This window comes from Capsicum annuum, unplaced genomic scaffold (genome assembly GCF_002878395.1).
Source record: "Capsicum annuum cultivar UCD-10X-F1 unplaced genomic scaffold, UCD10Xv1.1 ctg2833, whole genome shotgun sequence".
NCBI classification, from domain to species: Eukaryota; Viridiplantae; Streptophyta; class Magnoliopsida; order Solanales; family Solanaceae; genus Capsicum; species Capsicum annuum.
The window spans coordinates 972,125-990,015 of record NW_025834755.1 but is presented as its reverse complement, the minus strand read 5'-3'; the positions used below and the strand labels follow the sequence as shown (position 1 = coordinate 990,015).

Here is a 17,891-nt window from a genome sequence, read left to right as displayed (position 1 = left end):
TTTTCTACTCTTCCTATTGAGGGTGAGGGATTCAAAGTGTATTATGATGCTTCTGGTGTTGGCTTGGGTTGTGTATTGATGCAGCAGGGTTTTGTTTTCACTTATGCTTCAAGGCAGCTTAAGGTACATGAGCACAACTACCCCACTCATGATTTAGAGTTGGCGGCGATAGTTTTCACACTTAAGATTTAGAGGCAATACCTTTATGGTGTGCTTTACGAGATTTTTAAAGATTATCATAGTCTTCAGCATCTTCTAACCCAGAAAGAGCTTAATTCTAGGCAGCATAAATGGATGGAGTTGCTTAAGGATTATGATATCTCTATTTTGTATCATCCAGGCAAGTCGAATGTGGTAGCAGATGCCTTTAACCGAAAGACAAAGCGTATAGGTAGCTTGGCTTATATTTTAGTTTCTCAGAGGTTGTTGGCACGGGACATTCAGTCCTTAGCCAACTTGATGGTTTGCCTTGATATTTCAGACCCCAAGAGGATTCTTGCTAGTGTTGAGGCTAGGTCCTCACTGCTTGAGCAGATTCGGGATCATAAGTTTGAGGATACTAGACTTTGCATTTGTCTTTTGAAGGTTGATGACCTAACTTAGTTGATTTTGCACGAGGCTCATAGCTCTAGATAATATTAGTGGAGTGGGATGAAGAAAGATATAGCGAATTTTATAGTTCGGCACCTATTTTGCCAGCAGGTAAAGGCCGAGCATCAGCGACCAAGTGGTTTGATTCAGAGATTGCCCATTCCCGAGTGGAAATAAGAGTGGATCACCATGGACTTTGTTAGTGGTTTGCCTCCCACTTCCCGTGGTTCTGATGGTATTTGGTTTGCCTCGCATCCCTAAACTTGATTAAACACACCCATGATGCCACATGGAATATCAAGTCGTATCAAACACTTGTGGGCGCATAAATTGCTTAAAGTTAATGCCACATAAGCATTAAACAGTGAAAAAATCTCATTTTTAACTTTTTTTCTTTAATTTTCATCAATCTAACTGCTACCACAATCCTTCTCCCTAGTCATGTTTTTCTCAACTAAAACACACCGCACTTTTGAACTTAAACTTTTTTATTGTTTTATGTAATTACTATTTTGTTGATGTGGATTTCCGACATCTTTGAAAATTTCAGGGTTGGATGACAATCTCAAAAAATATTTAATTAGAACTACCCACATTAAATAAACCGCATATCAAAATGAAGGAAGATTAGTATCAATACTTTTATCAAACATTTTTAGGCTAATGAAAATCAAAGGGTGATGTTGGGGAATTCTGGCAGAATTATGAGGATTAAAGGAAGAATTCTACAAATGTGAGAGAATTTGTAGGGTGATTTCATTGGATAGGGTTATTTTAGTATGTTTTTATTTTCAAAAAGTCTTTTTTCTTTTCTCTACGGCTTTAAATATCTGCATGTATGCCACATAAACAACATATCAGCAGACAAGTTCAGCTGAACTGCAAGTGCACACACATTAGTTAGATATGACAAAACTGAGGCATTTGTTAAATTTATCTAGTCAAGTATAGGGGTATTTTAATACTATGTATAATTCGAGGGCTAAAGAAATAATTTGTGCCAAGTTTGGAAGTGTTTTCAACATTTTACTCAATTTTATAAGTAACCTTCACAATCATATCACGAATTTAACAGTTCAACTCTAAACAACATATTTCTTCAAGCATTTATAAACCAAGGATCATAAACCACAAGTCTATCTGAAGACCAATCAACATGCCCTTTAATTGAGAAATATACTAGGGACTAAATTAAGTCTAACTCCAATTAAACCATAGCTTACCTCAACCGAAGAACCTAAAATCCAAGTTAATTCGCAAGAGCTTTCCCTTTCCTCAATGCCCAGATTATTCACGATCTAAAATAGACAAATACAAGAGTAATTAATCACTTACTCTACAATTTTAAGCCTTAGAATTTGAACGCCACTAGTTTTGCCCTTATTCATTGACTAAAACCTTAACCAAGGTTTTCTCAACCATCAAATTCCCATAATTTACGTTCAAGAGCAATAATTCTACGCTAGAAAGTTTTACTTAACAACCTAGAATCAGTTCTAGATGCTTTTACGTCTACCCATACGCTTTTTCCATAATTTCATGAACTTAAGGTGCTAACCCACAGTTCAACCATTAACAATCTTCCTAACGATTCTACGACAAGAACGTATTACTAGGTGAAAGGGATAGTGAAATTACTTACCTCAACAATGAAATCGCCCTAACAATGAAAGAAATCACCCCCTAACAGTTTGGGACGAGACTTCTGAGAAAAACTTAAGTGAATTAAAATGTGTGCATCAACCACCGCAGCGGTCACCTACTCACTAGAGTGGCTTTGCTATGGCGTAATTGGGCTTACTATGATAGTCTCCAACTAGATTGTCACTACTGCTACTATGGGACGACAATCACTAGCGCGATCTCACTGCAGCGGGAATCTTACTGTTGCACCGCGCCTTAAATGGTAACTCGGGAAAAACTGAATCTACCCTTATTTTACAACACAGATCAAGAGCTTAGGACACCACAAAACTACCTCAATGTGGTAGCCTCTATAAACAGAGTTCTACGAATCTATTTATCGTCTCAAAAATTCCTATGCGAAACTATTCCATTTGACCATCTCCTAATGAACGCCACCAAAAAACACTACTCGACAGATCACAACTCATCACTAAAGCACACAACACCAAATTTTCATCTGAAAACACCCTACCTTGAGATTTTATCAACTTTCTTACTAGGAGAAATTCTAGCAGGGTACTTGCACCCTAAATAACACTATAATGATGGAACGGGTGTTACAGTATCACAGACCCACATCAGCTAACTACATGTGGAATAATATTGCAAAGCAATTATTCCTACACCAAATATGGTGGGAACTAATGGTAGGATCCTCTCACATCTGGAAATGATAACTGGACCAGATTGGGGCTCTTAGTTATATAGTCGAACCTAATTTTCCTATCAATGAAAGCATTGAATATTTGGAGTACTTCATGCAGGAAGTTGGAGGATAGTTAGATTGCCGCAGAATCCTCCAGGGATGTTATAGAGCATGTAAAAACAATGTGGTCACTAATCATACCATAGGACAATGGGACCACTCCTGATGGATGTCCGCCAGTAATAGGAAGTTCACATTGGGAAGTGCATGTCAATTATTGAGATAGGAGTGTCAATGCTCTAAACATTATAGTAAGATTTGGACTAAAGGGGTTCCTTATAAAATTAATTTCCTTTTATGGAGATCGTGGGAGTTCTAACTTCCAATAGATGAGATCTTAAATAGGAATGAATTTAATATTATTTCCAGGTGTTAGTGTTGTCAACTTCCTCAACAAGAGATTGTTCAATGGAGAGTTTGGGAGTATTTTACAACTACAACTAGGGTTGCAAATCCATTCATACATACACATCAAGTAGTTCCCCAGTGGTAGGATACAGAATGTACAGTAAAGCTTAAGCCTATTTACAAGATGCACCTGCAATATTCATGAAATTAGCCAAAATCATTCTCATTTGGATAGATTCTTATATCCACGGATGTAGGTCTTGCCTTGTCAGTGGCCTCTTTTGGTGGAATGCCTAGACGGGTACAGACCAAAGTTCAAAGCTCAACCAATTAGTTGGAAGAGGCCTACTTGGAATGGTACAAATACAACTCAGATGGTGCATCCTGGGTCAACCCTAGCCCCAAGTCCATAGCCTTTTGAACTAGAGTTGATGAAGGGAATCTTATGTTTACTAGAACTAGACCGGTTGTTGATACTACTAGTCTATATGCAGAAGCTACCGCTATGCTAAATGGAATAAGCATTGTGTGGGGAATCACTTGATGCCTGAAGTATTAATTACTAATAAACTCGGTCTAAAGAAGATTGTGGAGGAAGAATGGAACTATCCCTGGAGCATCAATATGATAGTGAGGAAAATTAGGAATTGTAGTTGGAAAGAAGGCATCCAAATTAGTCATATACATTCAGTGAAGGCAACACCTTGGTGGATTTTTCAAATATAGTGGCTTTTAGTTTTACAGGTACACTAAGTTTCAGCAGTATCATGATCTACTAGCAGAAGCAAAGAGATACTGATACTAGATAAGCAAGAAGTATCATATTTAAGGGTCAAGAATATTAAATGAAAACTCCGGATTAAATTCACAAAGTTAGTCTACAACATACTATTCAATAACGTCAAACATAACTTATAAAAAGAAGCATCAATAGAAGTTTTGCAAATCAATAAACAGCAGTCCAATCTGGACACATGCAGAGTATCAAAACTGGTTTTGATTTAATAGTATTTAAGCTTCAAAAGGCTAACGTTATTAGTGAGCTACTACATGAAAGGTTTAGCTAAAGTTCTTCTATCTGAATGTGTGGAGTAAAGGACCAAAATCATACATTATCTTTGCCTTAGACACAAAATAATACATATTTTTTCAACTAGAGCACTAATAGTCCTTTTTATTTAGTTAAGTGGTGCATTTTTAGTCATAACCCTAACACCATTAATTTTTTTAACAGTAGTCAATCACCTTTCTATCACACTATTTTTTCCCTCCAAAAAACCCTTACCTGCAAAATGTTGCTAACAAGGGCTTGAATCAGTTTGAGTCTTGAGATTTTCTGTGTCATTAGTCACTATGATTTAGTCATAAGGGCATAAGTTCTTGGGGATTTCTTATGTTCATGGACTGAATGCACAACCAATGAGGGAGGAAAAAATATATTTCAATAAACATAAGAACTCCGAGATCAGCCTCTTTACCAACTGCTGGCCGACGAGGACGAACCAAGTATATTTGGGGTGCACACCATAAGCAGTATAAGGAAGCAATTACCAATATCAGCTTGACAGAGTTGATAACTCATAACTTGAGCAGTTTCAGTGGCTTCACTCCGCAAGATAGTTGCGACCCAAAAATGATACGTTAACGACAGAGCAAGCAACTGAAACGAAAGTAAAATATCATTGACTAATCCATTAGTAAACACCTGTCGATGTAAATAAAGTCAGCTATCAAGCAACAACATAAAATGCAAACCATAACAACAACATCTGGATTTATTGGTGCGCGACCTTCCCACCAACATGTGCTTAATATCCAAGTGTATTGAGGGAACATCTTTTGATTTATGCACGTCCTGACTTCTTTTATTCTCTATTTCTTGTCCTTTCACTCTTTATTCTATCAAACGTCCTCATCTTTAGAAACGAGTTCTTTTACTCTTCATTCTGTCAAACGTCTTTGCATATCTGGTATGTATTGTGATCCATTCGAGTTAATTCCATCTGCTCAGACTAAATTGCAACTTTCTGTTAGTATAATGCTTATTGTTTAGGCATAGGAGGTCATCACTGTTTTCTTGTTAGACAAAACATTTTGTGAAGTTAATTAGTGGACTTTGTATGTTTTACTCATTTTTATACTTAATAAAGTCGAAAAGTTGTTCATTGTTAATGTTTTAGGTGGCAACCTTTTACGATTATGTTCCTATCCCAAAATCTCTTCAAGTGGAACGTTTCACAAATGTGACATTTAATCACCTCAAAGAAGTTAACTCGAAAGGTTTTGTAGTCTAAGAGCCTGAGTTGCAGCGTATAAAGCTTCTCTTAGCCAAAATCTTCGATGCTAATGAAAATTCTAACCAACCTCTACTAACTTGCGAAAGATTCTAGAATCACCTAACGTAGAAGTTGATGTCATCTTTGATCTTCATGAGTCTTATCAGACCATGAAATTAATAGACTGAAACAATTATTAATGCAGTGATACAAAGAAGTCTGAATTATTGATGCAGCGTCGATGCCTCAAGGCTTATTTGATGTGTTTTTGCATTGATTCCCTTTGTTTAATGGTGCTACGGTGTTAAAATTGTATCTAAAAATGCACCATTTTTTAAACAAAAAAGACTATTAATGCATCAGTTGAAAGAATATGTATTATTTTGTGTCTAAAGTAAAAAATAATGTATGATTTTGGACCTCTACTCAATGTGTGATATAACATCTTTGAGGTTCAGTTTGTTGGAAGAAGTCCATTAGCTTTGCCTATTTATACAAAAAAAGCTAACAGCCTAGTTCAATTATAAGCAAAACTAAAAAACTAGATCTCATCACTATGAATTGCAAAATCCCAAAGCTTGAAACCGGTCTTCCTTCGTTACCTTTTACACAGCCGCCGGTGAGAGATTTTAGATGACTTGAATTAAAATCAAACTGAATCCGTATCTATAAAAATAGAGTGGCGTTTACATTGGAATAAAGTCTTCACGAAGAAAAAGGGATCAGGCAGAAGCATATCGGAGATGACGACCTTAGCAGCTCAAATCGGCAATTTCTTCATGCTTGGTGCCAAGACTATAAGTAGGTACAGCTCACCTAGACAGACACTTCATTCCAAAGCTTGCTTAAAGAGTTTGCCTAGATCCATTTGATATAGCTCAAGGCGGCGGTAGAAGTGGAAGCGGTCTAAAGTGAGGGCATTGTCTATATTTGACAAGTGTGTCGTGGGCTCATTTTCCATTCTCTTGGGCCCATTTTTTATTCTCTTTAATTCCTTTCTTCAACTTATTGCATTTTTCTTAGAATTGAACTTTTTTTTTTGGTATTTACTTTGCACTAGTACTTTTTTTATTTTATCTCAAAGTACCTCTCCATCTTTCTACATCATTTTAAAAAAATATTAGTTACATAATAAAAATAAATATTACCACTACTATAAATGAAAATTTTTATTTTATTTTAATTTTTTCTGAGATATAAGAATTGATTATTGTTAGTTGAAGGGTATAAGTAGGTATGTTTATAGTTTGATTTATATTGAATTATTGTATTGAAAATTGAAAAATTTAACCTTACAATTTTAATACTATGTATTTTTTAAAAATTTAGAAGTCGTTTGATCGTGAATATTTTTCAATTTATACTAATAAATTAATTTGCTTTATTAAAACCTTTATAATTTTATGAAATATATGATATAAATACCATATGATTAAATATAATTACTAATTTGCGATTATAAATATCTTGAAAATTATGTAACTCTTTAGTAGTTTAATAATTATGTAAAACATCCTTTATTTACAAAAAGGATAAACTTAAACTTAGAAGATATAATTAATGTATTTTCAATCATCAAAATATCACTTGTTTTGAAACAAATGAAAACCGCTACTTAGGAAGGTAGAAAATAATAATTAAAAATAATTTTTTATTTTTATTCTTTTTTTTGTTCATTAATAAATATAATTAATTAATTAATTACAAAATTATTAATACAAAACATTATTATTCTTCCATTGTATTTTAATGTGTTACTCCCTTCGTTAATGTTTACTTGGTCATTATACTAAAAATAAATATCAAATAATAATTATTTTATTTGGATAACTAATGGATAATTTATACATTTATGCTTATTTTATCTTTAGTATTAAATATTATTCATAATACAAAGTATTTTTCAAAATATTAAATTTATTATATTTAAAAAATAATATTATAAATTATTCTATTATTTATTATTTGTTAAACTGTGTATCAAGTTAATAGTGGATAAATATTACTTTCTCTATTCATTTTATGTGTCATCATTTCCTTTTTTATTCGTCCCATAAGGAATGTCATCTTTCCTTATTTGGTAACTATTTAAAGATACAATTCTACTCTTATCCTTATTGGTCCCACTTAATTAAAAATAAGATAGGAGCACATTTTTTAATAAAGGACAATTTAGTAAATATTATCAAGTCTTTTCTTATTTCTTAAATTTCGTATCCGGTCAAATAGCAACACATGAAATGAAGCGGAGGAAATATTAAATGAAGAAAAAACTATTTAAACTTATGCAGTTAAGTATCTCGTTTAAATAAATCAAAGATAAAAATAATTTCACCAACACTAATCAAATTGAGATTACATGAAAGGAGCAAAGAGAAAAAGTGATTGGGGGGGGGGGGGGGGGGGGGGGGAGGAAACTCGAGGGGAAAAGAGGGGGGGGGGGGGGGGGGGGGGGGGGGGGAGGAGGATAGTAGTTAGAGGTAATAAGGGAGAGGGGAGTGGTGGGGTAAGAGTGGAAGAAACAAAATATGGGTAAAAAGTAATATGTGGGACCCATAACATATACTTGTCAATTAATAAAGCACTCATACAAGTATTATGTGGCACGTTTAACTCAAAATAAAAATTTTTGTTTCCTTATGGTGTTATTGTTATTGTTTATTTTTTCTATTTTCTCTTTTGGACCCAGACTTATTTTCTGGATCGGTATTTTCTCTTGTTTTCATTTGAAGTTTGGAGTTTGGACCTCTCTTCATTTTTACGCAAAAAAAATAAATAAATTATGTAGTCTTCTAATAAAGTTGCTCAAATCAATACATACTTATTGCACAGAAGTTCCATATTTCATTCTTCCTTTATCTTGCATTATTTTAGAACATTCTTTGCAATTCCTTAATATCTAGCCAATCATACAGAAAATTTCCAACTATTGCATATTGTAGATTTTGCTTTATGATCACAAGCTCCACTTCATCCTCTTCCTACACAATCACGAATTCACCATGCTAATAAGAGGTAAGTTCAAAGAAAAGGGACATGTGGTAACAGTAAGTTGATTGGGTTTTAATGTTACGGTGTAATTTGCATGGAACCATTAGTAATGGTGTATGGGTTGGAAGTTGTAATGACTTTATTTTTGATGATTTATGTAAAATATTTGTTTTTGTGTGATTTTACTATTTATCCCTCTCTGTGGTTGCTTTGTGGTATTTCTAGAGTGTCGGGGTGCTTAGTATTGTTTGCAATGCATTTCGGTGTGATTTATGTGAAATTATGATTTTTGGTGACTTGAAAAGTCTTATAGTTGATTTCGACCAATATTTATTGATCAGTGTGTCAGATGGCAAAATGGAATGTGTCAGCAGATCCGAAACGTCTATTTTAGGTTGGTAACATGGTTGGTATGGTTTTATAGATTTTATATCTTATTTGACCCTCGATTCGAAAAGTTGTAAAATTAGATTTCGAGAGCCAACTTTGTGGACGTAGGTTTTTTACAAATCTGATATCACCATTGCGTCGAATTTGATAGAGTAGCATAGTCCATTTGCGTTCACGGAATTTTAGATGAATCTCGAGGGATTCGAAGACTTACAATTCTCTAAGTCTCCAGCTGGTGTTGGTGCCCTCGCAAATGAGATGGGTCAGTCGCTTACGCGACTCAGATGACTAGACGCAAGTGTCGCATATGCGATATCTTGGTCGTGATCACGAGACTTGCTTATGCGACAATGGGTTTGCATACGCGATACCATCCCTCAGGCCACGTATCACGTACGTGACCCAGTGATCGCGTATGCGATGTCTGAGTCTTTTATATACCCATGTTTCGCTATTTTTTAGACTTGGAGCTTAGAGTTTCATGATTTTGAGCAATTTCTTCCACTTTAAAGCTTGGGTAAACTCCATAACATCTCTTTCAACTATTTTCTCCAAATTTCATCATGTAATTCTTGTTTAAACGCAAATAAAAAAGGTAGAAATTGGGAATTGGCCCGTAAGGTTTAAAACAATTCATTGATTTAAACTTCGATTTCAATCCGTTTTCACTTGGGTGAGTTTCTAATCTTATAAGTATCACTTTTCTTCGATTAGATCTTCAAAACAACTTTAATTTTTTATTTTAAAATGAATTTCGAGGATTTTTGTTGGTAAGGCTTAAGCATGATTTTTCTTTAATTAGGACTTTATTTTTAATTCATTTTTGCTTGATTTTTTAGATGTAGACTCCTATAAATATGGAGAACGTGTTTCAAAAATAATATTATAATTTTTCTCTTCTTTTTTAAAAACTCATTTCGTGGATCTATTTTGACACCGACACAAAAATAGGCAATATGGGTATCGTTGACTTTCTTTTGACGCATAGATTCTATATTTGTATGGTTTAGTTGATTCTGAGTCCGTTCGTGAGGAATAAGACTTCGAATTGAAGATTTGCAGATTGGTTTTCGGCATTGAGGTAGGTTATCTCATAATTTTCTTCAGACTGGTTAGGTAGTTAATGTTGATACAAAAGCATGTTAAGAGTGTGAGAGCTAATCATGAAAATGACTATAATTATTGTGTCATGCCCGTGTGGGGGCCTGTATACTGATGTATTTGGTGGTTTTTGAAATATTGTTTGTTATGTGTGACCATATGGGATCTTATATGATGTTGTTGACCTTGTATTCGTGAAATTAATTATATCCTGTTAATGAAAAGCCTAATGTGGTATCAGTGGTGTAATTTAATTGTATTCCACTCTTCTGGCATATAGTTTATGTTTGAATTCATGGATGGTTGAAAATATTGAGTGAATTATTGGCTCACTTGGTTGATATATGGGTTAGATATGGAAATTCTCATTCTAGTTGGTTGTGAGCATTACATCCTCATATCATATACATTCATGAAACATTGGTACCACTGTGGAAATACTGAAAACACTGATTTTTTGTGACAAAAACTGTGAGATCTTTAAAATCCTCAATCGATCGATGTGTCAGAGAGGATTTATGGATATTAGTATTAGATATTGGTTGTATACGAATTGACGAACTCCTCATGGATCCTACATTAGAAAGCTTTGGCTTCGTAGGTGTATATGGAGATTGTGTGACATCCACGGGCATCATCATCATCATCATCATTAACATTATCATCATCATCTCCATTGCATTTATATTTACTTTGTACATTTCTGTGATGCATTATTTTCCTTGATGTGATACCTGCCTACGTGTATTTCTTTCTTTGTAGTTGTATGTGTAATACTTGTATACTTGTACTTCTCTTCCTTATTGTTATGGTATATGTGAATATTATAGAACTATTAGTGGAGACAGTGTGGGCTACCGTTTGAGACATTTTTCTGATTGCAAGTGACGTGCCCTTAGTATATATTTTGTATGCTTTATTTTCTGCTTTGCTCAGTCGACCTATGATACCTACTAAGTATAAGTGAACTGTACTCACCCCTACTGCGCCCTTTCGATGCAGATCCTAGTTCGAGTGCGCCTCATGGTGATTGACTTCGGGCGATACTTTAGAGCTATTCGAGGTAGCAATTGGATTCTTACTTACAGAGTTGACTACTACCTTTCTTTATTTAGACTATATCTTTATTTTGCATTCGGAGACATATTCGTTCCTGTTTTGGATATCTTATGTAGTTTGATCTCGAGTTGTACTAGTGATGTTCTTACACTGTGATACTAAGTTTGGGGATTAGGATATGATATCTTTGGTTATGTTCTTTCGCTTTTATTATATTGTGTTTTGGATTCGTTCTAAGAGCCTTACTTTGAGTTATTGTTATTATTTTTTCTGTGCATCAATTTGTGTGATAAGCTAATTTGTCAAGACTTGTCACAACAAGTGTTGCTATGATTTTTTATTTTTGGGTTGTGACAGAACAACCTCCATAAAAGGTTGTCCATTAGCCGGGATGGTCATAACCTAACAAGAAAATCACGTGAAAAGACTAGCGCTCGACCATCAAAGGACTTTCTGCTAAGTATTTTGAATTGACTAATTTATTTTTGATTGTGGCAGTATATTTATAGACTGGAATATAATTTTTCACAACAAAATCCCCTTCCCCCTATAGAGTACTGGGGAGTTTCCCTATCTTTCTAGGCTACTTTCTTAGGAGAATACTTTTTTTTGGAGTGGCTATCCTTTCCATATTGCGTACATGAGAGTTCTCCTAGAGAGCGGTGTCTTGTAATGGGAGGATCTAGATGAAGTTCTACCATACTTTCAAACCAACTCATATTTTACTGGTGGTTACCCCTTTTTTATGAGGTTTATTTGATCCCATATTTGACCAATGGTTAAATATAAGTCATCCAACGTAAAGTTGCATGTGCTAACAACTTCTTGGACCAATATCCAAAGTATAACCTTCATATAACGCCCCGTTTGGCCATGAAAATAATAATTTTTTGAAGTTGGAGCTAAAGTTGAAGTTGGTATTGTGTTTGGCCATGCATATAAATTGGAATTGTTTTTAAAATTTTTTGAGAGAAATAGGAGTGGGAAAAGTGAATTTTTTCAAAAACAATTTTCACTTATGTGAAATAATTTTTATGGTGAAACATCACTATTTTCACTTTTTTCATTAAAATAAAATAATTTTCCAAAAAAAGTGAAAAAAAAATTCATGACCAAACGCCTAAAATATAATTAAAAATTAGCCACACCTTTATATGCAGAAATAATAAATTTGAACAAAACACATAAAGAGTCTAGTATAGTGTTCTATTATTCAAAAACTTCTCATTCAAGTGAAACGATAGAGTTCAAAATTTTTACATGTAAAACTCCAAGACACCATGATGAAGTTCAAAAACTCCATTTATAAGAACTCAATATAATGTATTTTAGGTCCAAACCTTAACATGTAAAACTTCAGCACATTGTGCTTGTTCGAAAATTCCCTTTATGCGAAACTCCATCACCATATGATAGGAGTTTCGAATATTTACAAGTGAAACTCCAGAGCTTAACAATTAATTTTCTAACTTCTTTTAAAAATATTTTCTATTTATGATTATGAACTAATACATACACTGTATAACACAGTATACTGGAGTTAGCGTAATATTACTAAAGTTTTGTTCTGCATACAATCATGAACCAATACACAATACTGAATAACACAAAGGGTTTCAGCAAACAACCAAGTTAGTACATATAATAATATGAATTTAAGTTGAACCTGAGCAAAATTTAGAACAAACATGAAACGATACAGTAAAAATGAGAACCTCTCAATAGAATGTGAGCAGAGCAAAGAAAGTGATTAAGGTTTTAAGAGCTGAACTTGAGACTTAGGAAACGTATGGACAAATAAAGACGGGTGAGGTTTGCGAAGATGCTGATGAAGATTATCAAGAATTGAAATATCAGTGTGTATAACAAAGCAAAAACTTTGCACTGTGGCTGTTGGGCAGTCTTTGACATTTTACTTGGAAGTAATAAACTTAAGGATGGTAATATGATAATTTTTCTCTGAGTTGGCAAGATTCTCTTCGAAAAGGAATTTTCCTTTCACTGTGATTTGAAAATAACAGATAGAGCATGGGTGTCCAAATCAAGAAGACGAGAAGGGGGATGGGTAGAATAGCCACACTTGGAGCCTATTAAAAGAGGCGTAAAAAACAAGACCTCATATTACATCACTATTTGAAGAAGAATTTGATAAAAATCAATCATCATCTTCTATGATAACTTTTCTCGTTTTTTTGACAATGAAAAGGAGGGATGCAACACATAGACTTTCCGGGGGTGGGGGGGGAGGAGGGGGAGTTTTCTTGTTTTCAGATGTGACTATAAGCAAAATCCAACTGAATTAACCTTTTTGGATAGGTGAACAAATCCTAGCTAACGGCCAGTCCCATAAGCTCGACTATGTACAATATATGATCACTAAGCCAATTTCCTATCATGCGCCTCGTCCTTCATCAAACATCAATAATGCAACTGTCAAAACTTGTAATCTAGAAGTACTCAATGGAGGGATAGACCTAAATTGGATGCCTCCAAATGCAAGGTGCGCCTCTTTTTAACCCTTTGTTCTTAAGGATGGCAGTCTTAAGCCGGGACCTTAGGCAGCAGTATCAGAACCACCTGAGCCCCCTAAGTTTGTTGAGGGATCTCATCTGTATCACTTTCCACACCACCACTGTTCGAGTTAGCTGGAAATGCATTCTCTATATCAGCCTCCTCAAATAGCTGTTCTCCATTTTCTAGAGCATGAGATGGATGGTTCTCTCCATCATCAGATGACTGATCAGCTGCAGCCAAATTGTAGCTGCTATCACTTCGATCCTGTATTGTGTCAGTTGACAGCGCAGGTGTACCATTCTGGACAAAGTCTGCTACTCTTACCTAATAACAATTTTCTCCAACTTCGTTAATAGAAATATTTATCCAGCTTAAGCATCTGAGAATAATCAGCAAAAAGAATAAAGAACTTATAGCAGCTCTGAGTTGTAAGCATAATCAATGGAAACAAATAAGCTCATGTCCAACTCCTTTATCTCTGAAGCCAGCAGAAGCCTTTTACTTTAACAAACACTTGCGTGTCTGTCCCATTTAACACGACCAAATAAAAGATATACGTCAATTTTCTCACAAATTAGCTTATAGTTGTAATGCTTTCAGGAAATAACATGGGAGGGTGAATTAAAAAGGACTTTTGAGAGTGAAAATTAAAAAAATACGACACGTCTTAATTATGTTGTAGAAAGGATACTTTTTTAAGTAGTGATAATGACGCACATTTTCAAACACCCACAAGTTTTTTTATTTACCTGAACCTCCCATCGCCCCCTTGCCCCATCCGAACTCCCGCGCGCCCCTAACCACCTCCAATCCTCCACGTCATCACCACTTCCAAACAACTAGCAGATGTTTAAATAATTTTCGATTGTTACATCTTTCATTTGCTTAAACAACTCTCAATTATTTAAACAATATATCCCCCCAGACCACCTCCCCTCCACATCATCACCACTTTCAAGCAGATGTTTAAACAACTTGTATTTGTTTAAACAACACCTTTCGATTGCTTAAACAACGCTCAATTGTTTTTCAACGACTGCAATTTTTTTCACCCAATATTCTCTAAAAATTTTCACAACCAGATCTGAATGAAGAAGTTGAAGAAGATGAAAACACAAAAATAAAAAGATGAAAATTCTAAATGAAGATAAAGAGAAAAAAATCAGAAGAAAAAGTGACGAGAAGATAAGGCAGAGAGAAAAAGGCAGAAGAAAAATGGCAAATATGAAAAGGAGGAAGAAGATGAAGAAGGGAAGAAGGAAAAAGAAAAAAAAAAAGAAGGAAGAAGCAGATGAAGAAAAAGAGAGGAGGAAGAAGGGAATTGAAAGCTAAAATTTGAAATATGAAAGAGAGGAAATAATTTTTATTTTTGTAATACTTGTTCCCAATGTTTTAATACTTCTTCCTCCTCTCTTTTTCTTCATCTGCTTCTTCTAATTAGATCCGAAATTCACTTAATTGACTTTGACTAGATATGTGTCCCTTTTAATTCATTCAACTCTGAAGTGTCGCTTTTAGCTCAGTTTCCCAACAATTTTTCTCATAAAGGATTTTTTAGGAATCTTCATTAAGAATCAAGTTTGCATTTTGAAGTTGACTTACAAGGGCAGAATTCTTAGATGTTTACTTGGCTCATACTAAAAGCAACTAGTTTTCTTTTTGAATTTCTACAAAAGGTTTTGTGCAAGGGACTCTTTGTTAAATAGACCTTTTAAGTCTATTTTTTAATTAAATGGACCAAAAGTTCTTTTACTTGGGGAGATGACCCATTTTTGAGACAGGTTTATTATCTGACAGATCAATCCAAAAGATCTATTATCTATCCAAGAGATATATATACAGATCAATTATCAATCCGACAGATTTATTATCTGTCCGACAAATATATAGACAGATTTGTTATCTGTCCGACAAATAAGAAAATAAAAGTAGGCCATTTTGCTAATGAAAAACTTGAAGAGAGCAGGCCATTTTGCTAATTGGAAACTTGAAGAGGCTTAATTGCCAAATTTTCCCTCGTGCAGGGAGATTGCTAATAAAGATACTTGTTATGTAATTAAATTTATGAGAATATAAACAGTTAAACTTCACCAGGGGCATTGGTGGAGCCTCAAACTAGCCCATCAAAGGAATAAATCTTGATGCACAGGAGGTCATCACTAGCATAATGTCTCAACATATAGCTCACTCATCACTTTTAAACAATTGCAGGAACTTGCACATATTGCTGACTGATCCTTTGATGGAGCATATCTACAGGAAACAAAATTAGGTAGCACAACAGCTCCATCATTGTGTTTGAAGACCCTCCACTTTTTGTCTAAGGACACACTGCAGGACAACATCAATGGGAAAGAATATCTGCTTCAGGAATAACCAACCCCCACCTTTTTCCCCCTTCTAATGACTTTTAACCTAAGTTGCACGGACTCTTCACATTCGATGCCGTACCCGTGTCGGATTCTTCAAAAATACACTACTTTTAGCAAATCCAACACCAACCCGTTGACATTTTTCATGAGTCCAAGCAACAGAGTTTTTCATAAAGTCGCCCCCCTTTTTGTGCAGACTCGAATACGAGCCCCCTCCCCCCTCTCTTTATATATCACACAACGCTCAATGTACTTTTGGTAGTTTATTAATATAATCATATCGTTTGGACCAAAAACAAAAACTGGCTGATACATGCAAAAGATTTCAGACCAAGAAAACCTAGTTCACCTTGCCCAAAAGTCAGCTAGTGGTAGACCACCAGTACTGGAAGTGGAAGGAATATACAACACTAGTAAATTCATAAGTAATATTTATTCAAGAACGTGGAAATAAAGCATATACTTGTATTCTTTAACGATTGCTACCTGCAACGGTTTCATAACTTTAGACACTTGATCATCAGATTTATCAGCAACCTCTTGCGCTTGCAGCTCCATAGAATCTCGAATAAGTTGACTTAGAAAAGTTACATCATCAGACAGGACACCAAAGCCTTTTAGAAGTTTAGAGCCAAGCTGTAAACTTGTCTGCAGCAATATATAAGGCATGATCAGAATTCACATAAAGAAAGAAAAGAAGAATCGCCAAGGCTTTACCTCTGCACTTTCAAGAATGGCATCTGTTGCTCCTACTTTCTTCAGATCTAATAGGTGCATCACATCCTGAGCTCTTGCATATATTGGTACCTGTAAAATTGATATTCAGTTGAGAAATAGCAAAAGGTCAGAATTTGATAGACCCCGAACCTGACACTATGATGAGTCATATGAATCCACTTGTATTTAATTTATCCAACACCATAGGGGGGTGGCAAATTACCGCTGGAAAGGCTAGTCGAATTCTCTGAACAGCTTCCGTGGTTCTTTCTTTTCCTCTGTACATGACCATGACTGCTTTTGGAGAAGATATACCAGCAGACTGCAGGACTGCAGGACGTGAACCATCACCATAGATAACAGGAAAACCAAGGTTTGTAGAAGCCTGTTGCAGCGACATGGACAAAATATCACTAACCAGTTCCTTTGGTTGTCCGACGAGAACACACAATGTTGCCACAGCACACAACTTAATCTATGAAATAAAGTAACCTTTACAACAGAAGGATCTAGATCAAAAGCAATATATCGCCACTCCTCCCCGTGACTCGAAGCTAGTGGTGTTGATAATAAATTGGCAAGGACCTGTATGAAAATAGAAAAGCAGACCATCAGAAAGATAAAGCCGAGCTTCTTCCTAAGCAACAGCGATCCACAATTGCATTACCTGACCCATTTGGCCGAATCCAAGGATAACTACTGGTTCACTCAGATCAAAGTTTGCCATTTCGGCAGTTCTCTGAGATGATCATGAATTTTCTTTACATTAGTAGTTATAAAAACAACTGACTTCTGATTCACATTGGTAAGAGACTCAGAGAGTTCGAGGACCTTAGACAACAACACAGCTCTATTTCAAATAACCTCAAGAGAAAGACACAGCAAAGCATCTTTTTTTCCTTAACAGGTGAGGCAATTGAATCTTGTACTAGACCATAGGTGACACACGAATTTCAACAAAGTTTCGTCCTACATGTTTACTGAAACTAAAATACAGTTTATCACTGCTAGAGTAAACTCAATCTTCATATGTGAAATTTCAAGATTCAGAAGCAATAGGATTATTTCAAAGAGAGACAGATATTGCTCATGGATAAATCAATTTCATTACATTCCTCATATTCCAGGACTGGTAAAAGA

The 17,891-nt window shown here is 35.0% G+C and overlaps 1 protein-coding gene and 1 long non-coding RNA gene across 8 annotated transcripts in view; both read right to left on the bottom strand.

Annotated features, from left to right (window-relative positions):
• Nucleotides 1–4,992: 4,992 nt before the first annotated feature.
• LOC124890991 lies at nt 4,993–6,593 on the bottom strand. The gene is made up of 2 exons (XR_007049480.1): nt 6,210–6,593; nt 4,993–5,343 (listed from the first exon to the last, which is right to left on the bottom strand). It is a non-coding gene; the product is annotated as an uncharacterized LOC124890991 (long non-coding RNA).
• Nucleotides 6,594–13,246: 6,653 nt separating this feature from the next.
• The window catches only part of LOC107854406 (K(+) efflux antiporter 3, chloroplastic), a 58,843-nt gene continuing 54,198 nt past the window's right edge, over nt 13,247–17,891 (bottom strand). For 6 of the 7 annotated variants that reach the window (XM_016699418.2, XM_016699417.2, XM_047402837.1 and 3 more), the window contains 6 exons: nt 17,419–17,490; nt 17,244–17,336; nt 16,975–17,136; nt 16,752–16,841; nt 16,521–16,682; nt 13,247–13,986 (listed from right to left, as the gene is read on the bottom strand). In XM_016699418.2, coding sequence (XP_016554904.1) covers nt 13,735–13,986; nt 16,521–16,682; nt 16,752–16,841; nt 16,975–17,136; nt 17,244–17,336; nt 17,419–17,490 — 831 coding nt within the window. In that variant the 3' untranslated portion in view covers nt 13,247–13,734. The remainder of the gene's footprint in view (nt 13,987–16,520; nt 16,683–16,751; nt 16,842–16,974; nt 17,137–17,243; nt 17,337–17,418; nt 17,491–17,891) is intronic. The other variant, XM_016699420.2, reaches the window with a different exon arrangement.